Source organism: Mytilus californianus, unplaced genomic scaffold (genome assembly GCF_021869535.1).
Source record: "Mytilus californianus isolate M0D057914Y unplaced genomic scaffold, xbMytCali1.0.p SCAF_15, whole genome shotgun sequence".
NCBI classification, from domain to species: Eukaryota; Metazoa; Mollusca; class Bivalvia; order Mytilida; family Mytilidae; genus Mytilus; species Mytilus californianus.
This window is the reverse complement of record NW_026262637.1, coordinates 27,213,567-27,229,604: the sequence shown is the minus strand read 5'-3', so window position 1 is coordinate 27,229,604 and position 16,038 is coordinate 27,213,567. Positions and strand designations below refer to the sequence as shown.

Here is a 16,038-nt window from a genome sequence, read left to right as displayed (position 1 = left end):
CAGATGGGTGGACAGGGTCATTACTATAAACCCACAAAGCTTTGTTTGCTGGGGGTATAATGATTTAAAGGTTTGTATCTCTAGGAAAAACCTTCAGCATCATGGATTAAAGGATGATAAGAAATGATAATCTTTTTCAAAGTATTTTTATTCATTCAAACTTTGGGACTGTCTCTTTAATGATACTGATAGATCATTGTTGAAGAAGGCAGACACTGAAAAATGAAAAAGTGACTTTGTTTTCACTTCTGGGTGAAGTGGATAACTAAGGGCTACTTTTCAACCAGCTAAGTGAGTCTTACTGCATTATAGTTATTTATAATAATCATCATTGATTATCTAATTTATTCACATCTGCATAAAATCTGTATTTATATACCTCAACCACTTTATCTCTTCCTCTTATGACTTCATTTTTCTCTGAAATATATTCCTGTAAATCCATCAATTTCCCTTCCATTTCAAGAATTTTGTTGTTCAATTCTAATAAGTTTTTGTCTTTATATACCATTTGTGCATACATAGCCTGCATATTTCCCTGTGAAAAATGAATTTAAAAAATTTCATCTGTGTATATTAATTACAATAAAATACATTTCAGTTACATTGGGTATGATAAACTCCAGAGACCATGTGAGTTCTGCGAAATTTCACAAATTGTTATTGAAACATTTCTTGTTTATAAAATTTAAAAGCAAAGTTACCTAAAATGTGTTTATTTTAACACATTCAATCATGTTTATAGTCATCTAAATGTTTATTGTAAAAAAAATTAAACCTTGATAATTGTGTAACTTGCCAAAAGAAAAAGAAAAGAAATTAAATATGATGGATAACTAGGTGACATAGTTCTTTTGTTAATCTCAATCTAATAAATTTGTCAAATAATATTAAAAGTTAACTCCACAATGTATACTAAATTTCAAGCTGATGTTTCCAAAACTTCATGTTAAACTACCTAAACCAAAAACCTTAACCTAACAATGTACTCATTTCCCACTATCACATTTCTATGTTCATTGAACTGCATAATTAAAGAGTAAAATCCATAATTTGGCACATAATTTAAAAATTTAAGATCCTAATGAACAAGCATACTAAGTTTCAAGTTGGTGTGACCACAAATTCATGGTAAACAATCAAACAAAAAACTTTAACCTAATAGAGGACAGACTAAGGAACATAAGTCACATAAATAAATGTTTCCAATAAAATGCTTCGCCGAGCGCAGCCTGATACGACCGCAGAGGTCAAACCCTGAACAGTTAGGGGCAAATTTGGACACAATTTTCAAGCTTGATACTGTCTGAATTTGGATTGTAATCAAATTTTTGACATAATATAGGTTTCTGACACAAAATATTCAATTTCAGAGAGATCCATACACTTAAACACATTATTGTCTGGAAACTAGAAAAATGCTTGTTTTTGGCCCCTTTTTTGCCCTTTATTCCTGAACGTGAAGGGCAATTACCCCCGAACTCAATCTCAGCTTTCCCTTTGTGATATGGAACCTTGTGGTACAATTTCAGAGAGATCCATACACTTACACACAAGTAATTGTCTGGAAACTACAAAAATGCATGTTTTTGGCCCCTTTTTTACCCCTAATTCCTCAACTGTTGGTACCATAACCCCAAAAATCAATCCCAACCTTTCTTTTGTGGTATTGAACTTTCTGGTAAAATTTCATAGAGATTCATTCATTTAAACTAAAGTTATTGTCCGGAAACCAATGTGTCTTCAGATGATGACGACAATGATGACGCCGACATGATAGCATTATACGAACGCAAATATTTTGTGGTCGTATAAAAATAGTTGGTTTACAGTAATCATAAATACAGAAATCTCCCTCTTTTATCTGAACTGTTAATGAATGTTAACAAAATATCAAAAGAGAGACCTATTTATACCTCTGATTGAACATCTGTTCCTGACTGTAAATCCTCTATCAGTTTATTATTCTCTGCCAGCTGTGTGGCTAGTGTCTGTAGAGTTTTCTCCCTTTCCTTGATAATTTTATTTTTATCTTCAATGATCTGAGCATTAGACTTTAGTATTTCTTCTTTATCTGCAATGATTTTATCTTTTTCCTCCAATTTTCTCTTCATCAGCATGTTCTTTGCTCTGCTGGCTTTTTCTGCAGTCTCACTTTCACCTTCCTGTTAATAATTGTTTTTTAAGTCATTATAATAAAATTTTCAACAAAAATGGAAACACATATCAAATACACAACAAACCTCAATATTTATTTGAATACTTAATTATCATGTGCTTTATTTTTTTGTGGCTAAAATGAAGTAATGACTTAAAAACTAAATTTCCACAATGTTATATATATATATATATCTAATAAAATGCTCATTTACAATACGTACATGTTCTGTAGTTTCCTCGGCAGCCGCTGATTTTTTAGCCTTTGTCTCCTTTGCAGCTTTAGCTTTGGCCTGCAGGCGTAGCTTTGAAAGTTTAGCATTGGTATCCTGTAAATTGAAGCAGTCATACATGTAAATTAAAGTGATTGAACTGTGAGGAACACAATTGATTTAGAAGCAAAAACGGCATAACAAAATCTAGCTTTTTTTATGTGTCACTCATTGTACAGTTAAAGTGTAATACAAACATTTAGTCTCTGTTGGAGAGTTGTCTCACTGGCAATCATACCCAGCTGGTAATTTTTATATTAATTTCCAGTTATAAAATAACATCTGAATATTTCTTCATTTTTTTTTTAAATAATAGTGAAGGCTTATCATTGGATAGGTATGGTCCTTTCAGTAGAAATGAAAAAAAAATCAAAATAACATTTCCTCTTATTTGTAGGTAGATTCACTCAAATCAAGTAAATCAAATGTAATTTCAACAAATATCAGAACCTGTAATTCTTTATCTTTACTCTGTAATGATTCATCTCTCTCTCTGATCATTAACTTCAGCTGATCAAGTTGTAGCTTTTGTTGTTCACACTGAAGAGCTAGGTCCTCTCCGTCCATTTTTGTCTAAACAATTCAGAAAAATTATATTAATACTGTAATAAGTTAGTAAAGAATACATTGCCAACAAGTATATAAAAATGTAACAAGATGGAACTAAAACTTTCCCCTTCATCTCTAGAAGTCACTCAAGTGAAAGAAAGGTATATCAACCTTTCGCCTATTGACCCCAAAATTTGGTCCAAAATCAAAGTTTGTATAAAGCATTTGTTTCATACATAAAAAAAGACGGACTGACAGAGTGATTACCGGTACTACATGCCATGGAATTTTTTAGGAGCACAATAATTACTTTTAACTCACATCAAGTTATAGTTTTAACTTATTTCATAATCTTTAAAAAATAATTAACTAATTGTCAGAAAAAAATCTGTTTAATTATATGTACATGTACATAGTACATTGTACATTCTAAAATGAAATTGATTGTTTTACAGTTTCATCAACTTAAAAATATATCACTTCTGGTGTCAATGTATAGAAACATTTTGTTAAACTTGCTATTCAAGTAAGGAAACCTTAACAAACGGTGATGAACTATGAAACCTTTATTTAAATATTTTGAACTTTAATTGATATTAGTCTAATAATATAATATTGTAAAATATTTTACATAGGTTAATGTTCTGGACTTAAATAGTGCTCAATAAAAACTGTCCATAAACTATGCATGATGCGTTAGGCTAGGGTAGAACTTACTCTATAACCAAGGCCATATTTATTAGTGTCTCTGCTATAACTCATTGTATGTTACTTATAGACATATAAATTTACTTTTTTAAGTATTTAGCTGAATTTACTTTGAATGACCCTAGATCTAGTTTTGAATAACCTTCTGACTTCGAGGCTCCTAAATTGTGATACAAAATTTGCGGGAACTTGTGTGATTTTAAGTAATGGTAGGTGTAGCTATAGACAAATTTGCATAAAAGAGTTACATGTATGTATGTATGTCTATTCCAAACATATTTATCAGGTTAGGATTCATCCCCCTAATGGGTTAACGTTATACTAACCAATTTGGGGTATATGCAGAAATGGGATATAAATTTACAACTTTCAAATAATCTTGATTTTTGAATTCAGCAAAAATATTGAAAAGTGAATTAGTTTAGGTCAATAGTACAAACTTTTGGTTTATAGGGGCTTTCCAAAAAATCAATAACTTTGCTAGATTGATCCCTCTGATAAACAGCATCTTCCAAATTATCAAACTTATTATCAACCAGGTATTCAGAAAGGAGTAGTGACTTTTAAGGACTAAGTAGATATAGGAAGATTTGGTATGAGTGCCAATGAGACAACTCTCCATCCAAGTTACAATTTATAAAAGTAAACCATTATAGGTCAAGGTACTGCCTTCAACATGGAGCATTGGCTCACACCGAACAGCAAGCTATAAAGGGACCCAAAAAATTACTAGTGTAAAACCATTTAAACGGAAAAACCAACAGTCTAATCTATATAAAAACGAGAAACGAGAAACACGTATACACTACATAAACAGACGACAACTACTGTAATCAGATTCCTGACTTAGGACAGGTGCAAACATTTGCAGCGGGATTAAACGTTTTAATGGTACCAAACCTTCTCCCTTTTCTGAAACAATAGTATAACATCACAACATAGAAAAACACACTATAAAATATCAATTGGAAGGCTTAACTCAATAAAAAAACGTAAATTAACACACAATGAACGAATAAATTTGACCTGTGACACCTGAATGCAAATACACAGTTAATAAAAAATTACAAGGGATAAATAATTAAAGTCAAAAGTAAATAAACAGGTTTAAACAAAGTTAAAGTATGATATCACAGTGAAATTTCAAACAATTTATAGAAAATCATCACTTTTGAAGAAACCTGCGTCATATTATACACAGGTAAATGAAAATAATTTTGTTGTTAAGTATACTTCTTCTTCTGTGTGTATAAAATCTTCCGTTTAGGAATACCAAGAAATTTCTTTAATATCAATAAAACTAATCTAACACTTGGTACATATGGGGTGAATATCAACAATAAAAATATACAATTAGTGCTAGATAAAACTTCCTGTACAGGTCCAAGAACAGCATCTAAGGAAAAATGAAATAATTTTGATGTTCATAGTACCAAGAAGTGAAAATTTGTAGTAATTAAATATCAAATAATCAAAGCTGGTATATAGACAAGATCCATGTTAACATTAAATAACAAAAAAGCATTACAAATAGTATCAACAGGTCAAATTAAAAAGAAAGTACGATTTGAGAGTACTCGCAGTTACTGACAGCTATTTAAAAGCCAAAACAATTAATAATAAAAAAATCATGCATCAGAGACTAAAATCAACTAAAATATGTCCCAGGGATTTAGTATTTTAACGTCATGAACAGTAAAAAAAGACATGACTTGTGCAATGCCAAAAATAAATGTATCGACAGGTAGTAGGATAGTTAGGAGTGACTTCTTTATAGATAAAAATGAACATGTGTGTGTCTCTATACATCCCGTTTGAAAAGAAAATACAAATTTAGTTATGTTTTAATTTGCTAAAGACAAAATCGATATTAGTGCCAATGTAAACTATATTCAGAGATCTAATTACAACATTGGTACGATAACCCTTACTAATAAGTTTGTTTAAAGGTTCGATGAGTTTACACGAATCACATAATGATTTCCGCGCTTTAAGTACAATATTACCATAAAATTTAGGATGTGAAATACCATTTTTAATAAGTTTTCTACAGGTACAGCCAAATTTACTAATCAAATCTTTGTATCTATGAAAGAATTTAGTAAAAGTTTTAAGTAATTTATGGTAACGAAATCCCTGACTTAATAATTTACCAGTGATGCACTGATTACGTTCGTTAAAATCTATGACATCACTACACACACGGTCATACCGAACGAGTTGGGATATATAAACACTGTATGATGGAGCCAAAGGCAAATCGCCGTCTAAAAAAGGAAAATTAACAAAAGGGAATGAAAAATCGTCTCTTTTGTCGTGAATTTTAGTATGGAGTTTCCCTTTAGAAATTGAAATGTCTAAATCTAGAAAAGGACAACTGCTGCTGTTTATGTTAGATTTAGTTAAGGTCCATTTTTAACCCAAGAAAATAAAGTTTTTGAGATTTTTTTAAAATTTGCTTTTGTTTGGAAATGAATTATATCAAGAAATAAAACAAATTACACTATTATGCCATAATATTTGAGCATGCCCTTCTATTGAAAACAATGAAACATTCAGAGAATTTATGCAGTTGTTCATCCATATTTTAGTGTGAAAACATTGTCCACAGCCAACAAACATTGTTTTAGGAAAGCTTTATCTTAGACAAAATATAAAGTTGTTTCTTGGGTGGGCACTTACTTTTCCAATTCAAAATATATCATAAATTTTTCATTTGATATCATTTTTCATTCATTGGGAATATGAATATAGAGTTTCATCTAACTATCTCATGTGATTTGTTTTCAAATAAAGAAAATAAATTCTGTAGTAGCAAGGTAAAAAGACAAAGGTTTTAATGAAAATCTCCTAGCAGAAAAGTTAAATGCCAGGATGTCCGGAATTATGTTTATTTATTCTAAATAAGGTATCGGGTACATTCGCTCCCATAACACGTTCGCACCCCACACAATCGCCCCTGGGTTCGTTGGCACCATATTTTTTTATCTAAATAAAGGTTGAATCATTAAATGTTATTAGATTTTAATATCAAATTATTTATATTTTCATGTATAAAAAATCGTGAATTTTTCAAATGAATTTTTTTTTTATGATTAGATGATTAATTATTAAATGTCAATTATTTATGATAACTGTTAATTAGAATTTACAAAGCTAATTTGGTATTAATGTTATGTGTTTGAAAATCATGATTGTTGGTATAGCTTTGGTGTAGTTACCTTAAATATTTTAGTGCTCTATCTCTTTGATTGCGAATAGTGCATAATTTGAACGATTGTGTGAGCTTTAAGTTTATTGTTTTTGGTGTTGCATAATTATATATATATATATATATATATATATATATATGTTGATACATTTTTTGTACCTTCAATCTTCTTTACACATGGTAATAAATGCTCTGTGGGAACTTTTAACTGAAATGCAACACCTGAACAATTAATAAACTTGTGCTTTTTGTCCTGGTTTTTCTGCTATACGATGTTGTAGTGACAATGTCATTGTGATGAGTTTGATAGCCTTTTGGTATCTTCCCCCTGTCTTTTACAAGTCATAGATGAATGAACCTGGCCTTTGATCTGACATCATGCCAATATTTATTATTCATTTTGTAAAAATAATTCACAAAACACTTAAGGAAACCTGTTTATGTTTTTAGAATGTCACCTTATTTTAAAACAATAATAAAACCTTATTTTCATTATTTCATAGCAATACACTAACTAAAACATGTTTAAAAATTATTCAACACCAAACCTTTAAAAAGGGTGCAAACCTGTGGGGTGTGAACGTGAAAGGGGACAAATATGATATTTGGCCAACAGACCTGCATTCTCCAAATAAGGGCCTTATTCCCCTACTTCTTTGCTTACCAAAAGTTGTTGCCTTTTATGTTTGTAGCTGAGTGATTTTTTATGCTTTATAAATTATGTAATTTGTACTTTCGAAATCATTGATTTATAATAAAAATCTATTTATCAAATTCTTATTGGAATCTTAGTTTAATTATTTCACTCTTGCAAAGTATTTTTACTAAAGGATATTTATCCTTATTGACTTGATTTAGTATATAATTTACGTATTGAGTAATGTTACTCATGCATATTCATGAGGGTTGAAATTGAACTCTTGTTTTGATTGGTTCTTAGTTATTGGCGGTTAAGTTGAGTGTTTCCTTTGTGTTCCTTGGGTAGAATTTACCTGGACACTGGTCAGAGAAAGACGTCCATTTATTTTGTCCAGATTGAATTATTCAGAAAACCCATACATTGTATTTACAGATATATTAGAATCAGCTTTATAATTCTAGACATGACTACTTTACTGACAACCTAAGTTGCACATTCTTCTTTATTAACATTTTGACACGAATTAATAGATTTGGTTAACTTTCCTACTTTCGAGTAAATACTCTTCAGATTGCATGTTTATAACACTGGAATGACAGATTTGAATGAGTGTATTTTGGTTTAAAGAAGCTAGGCCATATTTTTATAGAGTAATCTAATATTTGCCGCTGTTCATAGCGTATTAATGTAATGTTTAGAGATATTGTAATACCAGTATTTTACGAATACTGCATGTAGAAAAATGGTGACATGTATGATAAATTAGAGTATATTGTGAAAAGAATATTCGAGTTACATATTTGTGTAATGCTATTTTTATATGGACGAATTGAATACAATTGTCATGTGTTTAGTATTTTATATATTTACTAAGAGTCCGTTCTTATTATTATACTTTGGTTTTCAGGACTCTGATGTACTAGATAACTTGTTATACGTTGTGCCTAGTTCCTTATTTACTAGAGAACTCCCTCCACAAGTGGTAAGCACATAATTTGTAGTTTTTGTTCTATTTTATATCAAAGAAATAATAGTAAGTCATGGATTATTTCCTTTGACGATTTGCACATTTTTAGCAAATCAGTTGTATAGAATTTATAAGTCGATATTTAGACATAATGCAGACTTTTTGAATGTTGTGAAACAAGAGATAAATCCTGCTTATCATGTATTATCTATTTTATCATGATCAAAGCAATATTAGTAAAGTTTAATTGTAAACTTTCATGTACTTGCGAGAAGTAATTTTAAAGATACATTTTATTCAATTTGGTCGTAAACGCAATGAAACTGATTAGCGTTATATTTAAATGTTGGTCACAGAAACTGGTTTATTAAAGTACATGTGATGTACATTTCACTACACAATTGAATGAATGGACATTCCATAGTAATTGTGAATCAAATGTTTATAGAAACACTATGGTATTAGAAATTGTTTAAACCGAATTATAATTGTCTGTGATATAATATATGCATAAGATATTCTATGTTATATTGAACTATTATTAATGTTTATAATTTTGTCTTTCAGAGTTTATATTCTCTGGTAATCATGGTAATAAACCATCCAAACTCTATAAAGTCTCCTTTGTTATTGATACCCAAAGAGACCCCTTTCACATGTTAACATTTGCATTTTGTGATATTTTCCCTTGAATAAAAATAAAACTTTATTTGCAGAGTTAATTTGGGATATTATATCCCAAACAGGACATTTGATAGAAGATCCTTCATAATATAAGTTCCAAGTGGAAGAAATATTCTGTAATAACGGTAATAATATTTCCACTGGAACAAATATTACAGTATTTGTTCCTAACCTAATAAATGGTATAGAATATTTGTTCCAACAGGAACAGATATTATTGCATTGTTTATAATAAAGTTTCAAGGTGAACTTCTGTTAGGCAGAACAAATATAGTTGACAGGCCTAGCCTGTTTATCTCCCCTAAAAAGGCTAAATGATCTAAAAAAGTGAACTTTTGTGCATGTATGGTATATAATGTTGAAATTTCACGCATTAGCTTTTAAAAAAAATTGGCAATGAGTTGCAAATAATATCACGAGTCGTTTGCAAATTTAAGTTCGACGGTACAGGTGTAAACACGGCCCAGGTAGGGTGACGTGTCCGTCGCATGTATTTATTATGGAACAGCAGTTTCCGTTTATAGTTTACAGCATAATTCAAGATTTTTTATACATGGAAGCTTTCGTGTGCTATGAGATTTACCGGAAGTTTTTGTTCAGTTGTATTATGTAGTACATATGCTACAATTTTGGCAGTGACCACCGAGGAATCTCACGTTGTCTGCCATCTTAGCTTGATTAAATCACGTGATAGAATACAACATTCCATGTGACTTTTTTCAGCTACTGAGTTAAAACCGCGGTTTTTATGTTATTTATTTGGTACGTCACCCCTCTCTTCAAACAACCGTAAACTTTTAAAAAATATATCTGAAACCACTGGACCAAATCTGGGACTATTATATACTAAAAAAGTATAATAGTCCTGTCACGGAAAAGAAGTTCCTTTATAATATAAGTTCCAAAAGGAAAAAATGTTCTGGAATATTATTTCCAAAGGAATAAATATTATACAATTATAGCCTTGGTATGAGGTCGATACAAGGATATATTGACCTGAAAGAAGTATATTGACTGAGGACGAAGTCCGAGGTCGATATACTTCTTTGGGTCGATATATCCTGTATTGACCTCATACATAGGCTATAATTGTTATATTATTAATTTCCGACCATATTTGTATGAAAATCGTCGTTTGATTTTGTTGGAAATTTATAGATATCATATTGTCTCCTAGACAATAACAACAAATTAGTTGTTATTTCATTCATTTTTTATGTTTGTTTTTTAACATCTTATGTATTTGAAGATTTTTTTTCTTCAAATAATCGATCAAATATTTTTCTTAATAAAACTTTTAACCGGAATATCATGAAATTCATTACATGACGTCACAAAGTATATCGGTTTTTAGATATTCTAAAAATAACCGTGCAATATGCTTTTTGCTATGCAATATGCTTTTTGCCAGGCAATATGCTTTTTGCTATCCGCCGTTTTCTGTCTACCTTCGAAAATATAGTTTAACATGTGACTATCCCTGAACGAATCAAATTAGTTAAAATATACGAATTAATAATATTATACAATTATAGCCTTTGTATGAGGTCGATACAAGGATATATTGACCTGAAAGAAGGATATTGACTGAGGACGAAGTCCGAGGTTGATATACTTCTTTGGGTCGATATATCCTGTATTGACCTCATCAATAGGCTATAATTGTTATATTATTAATTTCCGACCATATTTGTATCAAAATCCTGATTTGATTTTTTGATTTTGTTGGAATTTTATAGATATCATATTGTCTCCTAGACAATAACAACATATAAGTTGTTATTGTTATTTCATTTCCTTTTTTTTTTTTTACATCTTATGTATATGAAGATTTCTTTTCTTCAAATAATCGATCATAGATATTTTTTTATAAAACTTTTAACAATATCATGAAATTCATTACATGACGTCACCAAGTATATCGGTTTTTAGATATTCTAAAAATAACCGTGCAATATGCTTTTTGCTGTGCAATATGCTTTTTGCTATCCGCCGTTTTCTCTCTACCTTCGAAAATATAGTTTAACATGTGACTATCTCGGAACGAATCAAATTAGTTAAAAAATACAAATTAATAATATTACAGTATATGTTCCTAACGGAATAAATGGTATAGAATACTTGTTCCAACAGGAAAATATATTATGACATTGTTTATAACAAAGTTTCCAGTGGAACTTCTGTTAGGCGGAACAAATATACGTTGACAGTCCCAGGCCGAATCCTTAGACAATCTAAATCAAACTTGACCAACATATATAAAGAAACAGAAGTCCATTACTAGGGCTAAAGAAACAGAAGTCCATTACTAGCCCTAGTAATGGACTTCTGATAAAAATTACAATTTTCTGTAAGGAAAACAATGATAACCTAATGTGCCAGACCACAGACGGATGGGAGCATGGACACCTTTTTGTAGTCCGAGGTTGCTCTGACGTCCAACCGCCGGCAGTTTTGCCAAACAAGCTGGGGCCGTGGGTCGTGACTACCTTTTTGAGATATGTTTAAACAATGTATGTAATGCGTTTTAGCTTTTATCCATAATACGACATGGCAATAACTTAAGACTATATATATGCTGCTCCTCTATTCTTTTTTTCCATCCATTTTTGTTTTTACAGTTTTTTTAGGCCGCCCTATCTACTATAAATTTGGCATAATGTATCATAATAAAGTTAGGTAAAAATAAGGGGCAATATTTATTTATATTATTAATCGAATATTTTTAAGAATTTGATTCGTTATAACTTGATCACATGTACATTTGTATTTACTCAGTTTGCACGTCAATACTGTTGTAACAGTGTTTAGCTTTAGGTAGCCTTTGGTCGAGGTCAATACGATACGATGTTATATCGACCTAGAGAAGCATATCGACCTCAGACTTCGTCCTCAGTCAATATGGTTCTCTTAAGTCGACATGACCTCGTATCGACCACATACAAAGGCTTTAATTGTATAATACAATAACTCATATCAGGAGTCGACAGACGGTTTCTGCAATCTTGACTCTATCATGCATGAGATTTTATTCCTGCTCATAATTTTTGCTATTTAAACTATTATAGTTTCGAACAAGGAAGTATAACTAACACTATACTATCTTATATACGTCTTTGTTTCCAAGATAATAAGCAAAAACGCAAAAATTGGCCATGGACTAACAAAAATCTTGAAATCCGGCGATATTTAATGGTAATAACTCCTACTGTAAGAAGTCTACCAACGACTTCGGCCGTGGTAAATTATTTGCAGATCTTGTCTTGTTGATTATCATTTTTGCTGCCTACGACTTTTATTTATCTATTATATTTTTGTCCAAATTTGCTTAAAATGGATAAAAATCATCATTAAAGAGCAATAACACCTATAGACGTAAACGGACTTTTCAGCCGTCTAGATAAAGTTGTTGAGATCTTCTCTTGCTGATCAGTTTTGCTGTTTCCATTTATCTTTATCTATTATAGTTTTTTTTTTTTTATCAAAATGCAAAACTCGTTATTTAAGTGTAATAACCCCTGGAAAAAAATGACATTCGAGATACCTCAATGATGATTGTGGCCAAGTTTGATTTCAACTGGCAAAATAATTACAGAGGAGAAGATTTTTGTACAAGTTAACGGACGACGGACGACGACAGATGACGGACGCCAGGTGATGGAAAAATCTCACTAGACTTTTAGGGCAGATGATATAAAAAAAGAAGGGCTCTATGCCCCGATACATTAACCATCATCAACAAAAGACAACGTAAACAGAAAAATGATCATGAATAAAGAAATGCTTGCTGTTTCTGGAAGTAAATTAACAGAGCTGTGTCTTTTTTCATATATTTACATTTTATACGAAGTTCAGAATCGCATGCATACGGATTTTCCATTTTAAATTTGACAGCGATGATCCTTTAGTCCTTTATATAGCATGTATATTTCTAACTCATCCGCTATGCCCGTTTCTGTAGGGATGTTTGAGATTTCAATGAACATAATCTATGCATAACTGGTTACTAGGAATTTCGTTACCACAAATTACTGAAAATCTTTACACAATTTTTTTTCATTGGTACAAACAAAATGATTGGAAGTTTGACTGTAACTGTAGGAACCCAATTACAAAATGGATATCATATCATAATTTTAACGTTGATATTGTTTCTGAAGCCCGTAAATTTAGATACGAACCAAGTAAATGTATCTTTTTAATAAGTAACTAAAATCGATTTTTCTCAATAAGTAAAACATTATACTAAATATGTATTGCTATACAGTTACGAACACTTTTGGTACAACATCCTGTTGATATTTTTATTTTAACATTGCACAATGTCATGCTTTTCACAGACTATTTATGAAGTTTTTATACTAAATCCATTGAATATGTACTGGTTGATATTTTAGTCTGATATTTATTAGTTGTAATTGTCTTCAAACAACCGCTCAGTAATTGCAAGTACTCTCAGATATACTCGCCAATATAACGAGTAAACCCAATTCGGCTTAATTTTCACGTTTGCTCTTATGTTTTTATGTTACACCACTGTCCCAGGTGAGGAGAAGGACTGACCGCTCACAAGTTTAACACCGCCACATTAATTATGAGCCTGCCCCCACGTCAGGAGTCTGTAATTCAGTGGCTGTCATTGGTTGCTGTCTGTCATATTTGTTGTTCTTTTATTATTATAGCATACATCAGGCAGTTAGTTTTCTCGCATTTTATTGTTTAACATTTTTTATGCCGGGACATTTTAAACCTTTCTATAAGGTATGGATATGCTCATTGTTGAAGGCAGAAAGTGATCTATAGTTGCTGACATCACGTCAGTTGGTCTTAGGTGGATAGTTGTCTCATTGACAATCATACCACATCTCCTTATCATTTTTATAGCAGGAGTCGCTTATTCAGTAGAAGTACTAGTAATCGGTTTTGCACCCTGGTTTTAGTTCTTTGTATTTTTTCAGTTTCTCTTGTTTTGTACATTCAAAAGGGACTTACGAGTTTTGAACATTGATAAACAACATATCTCCTTATTTACCAAATATTTTGTCCGAGTACATTTCACCCAACATGAACGTGAAAAGCACAGGAAGACACTATTTTTTTTCATACCAAAAGTTTCAATACATGAAAACAAAAGAATCTTTTCAGTCTTGTTTTTAACTATATCATTCCATAATACTTTTTTGAGAAACCCTTCAATACATGAACATGTGTAACAAGAGGCAATATACATACAACGTAGTGTAACAATATCATTTGAAATTTTTTTTCACAATATCCTAACTAAATTGAATTTTGTTGATAAACAGAGAAATGTTCGTCAGCTCCAATTGGAAGTGAACCGAGATAACATATTCTTCCGTTTCTATGAATTCCACACAAACTTCCCGTTTACGTGGCCTCTTGAACTCGGTGCAAAATGTTTGAAATTAAGACAAACAACACGTCACCTATTATTATTTTGAGACTCTGTTAGTGAGCGGAAAACACACTTTATTAATTTCGTGTGTCTGAAGCCCTTTTCTGGATAACCTTCACCAGGAACGATCAAACCCAAACATTTGAAAGCCAGAGATGTATAAGACAAAAACCCATCAAGAGCTTTATGACCAAAAAGGGACACAAACTAGCCTAAATCATCTAAGGTCAACTTTGCTTGAGGGAGCTGGGACATTAGTTTCTTAAGAGGGTGTTATTAGATAACTTGTTGATCAAATGACTGGCATCAACATGTAGTTGTCCAATGCGCTTAACAACACTGCAATAAATGTTCAAAATTCACTACACATCCACTGTAAAAATGAGCAACAGAAATAAAGGTTTTTTAAGGTATTTTATTTTGTTATGATTATTACCTAGTATGTCATGGAATTTTGTGTTATGTGCTTTAAAAAATAATCCTTTTTCAAATCTTTCAATCAACATCTTTTCCATGAAACAAACTAGATTTTATAGGCAATATACCAGTTTCTTGTATTAGACAGATATTGAAAAACTAGATACAAATGAAATCTAGTAGAATATGAAATTCCTTCAATATTAATCGGCTTCTTATCTCTTATAAACCTTGAATGTTTCCTTAAACATTAGACAATGAGAGGATAAAACTGTTTATACCACAATGGCAACAACTCAAACCCACTTTAAATGTCAATATAGGACACTGATTCATTTACTATTTCCTCTTTTAATTATGCAAAACTGTAGTGTAATAGAAAATGAAATCTTAGAGCAAAAGTACTGAAACAATCAAATACAGAAATATATAATTCTTTTATATAAAAAAAATAATTATAAAATAGGATTTTTCACATGACTGCTATTTACATAATTTCCGATTCGTCTCATTGTATTTCAATATTTAATACGATTAACAAAGGCGGACGATTTTCCTTTTTTTTTTAATACGATTAACAGAGGCGGATGATTTTCCTTTTTAAATACCACAATGCATTTTTGTGTCTTTAAAAAGTTCTCCTTTTTATTTCCCGAGATGAGTCACCTTTAGATTTAGATATTATGCTGCCGTCGAAATCATCAAAATATTTAACAGTACTTATGTCCTTAACGGTATTTCCTTTCAGATCATCGTCTACCAATTCTAGATAATCCCTGATTGGAATAATATACGAATCACTGTCTTCCGAACATGGAGAGGAAGATTCTTTATCACAGTTATCATTAATTTTATCCTTTTTAGAATTCAAAATTTCATAAACCTTTAAATCCGTTGGTGTTTCTGCCTTATATGATTCATAATACTGTCCTTCGCTTATTTGATCAATCACCTGGGCAGACGACGAATTGATACTTCCAACATCTTCATACGAACGGTCACTAATATTTTCGAAGT

At 31.0% G+C, this 16,038-nt stretch overlaps 1 protein-coding gene across 1 annotated transcript in view; it reads right to left on the bottom strand.

Moving 5' to 3' along the window:
- LOC127725784 (golgin subfamily B member 1-like) overlaps window positions 1-9,880 on the bottom strand; it is a 58,590-nt gene extending 48,710 nt beyond the window's left edge. The window contains exons 1-5 of the mRNA XM_052233059.1: window positions 9,772-9,880; window positions 2,880-3,002; window positions 2,382-2,486; window positions 1,917-2,165; window positions 380-538 (exon numbers count right to left, since the gene is read on the bottom strand). Coding sequence (XP_052089019.1) covers window positions 380-538; window positions 1,917-2,165; window positions 2,382-2,486; window positions 2,880-2,996 — 630 coding nt within the window. The 5' untranslated portion in view covers window positions 2,997-3,002; window positions 9,772-9,880. The remainder of the gene's footprint in view (window positions 1-379; window positions 539-1,916; window positions 2,166-2,381; window positions 2,487-2,879; window positions 3,003-9,771) is intronic.
- Between the last annotated feature and the right edge of the window lie 6,158 nt (window positions 9,881-16,038).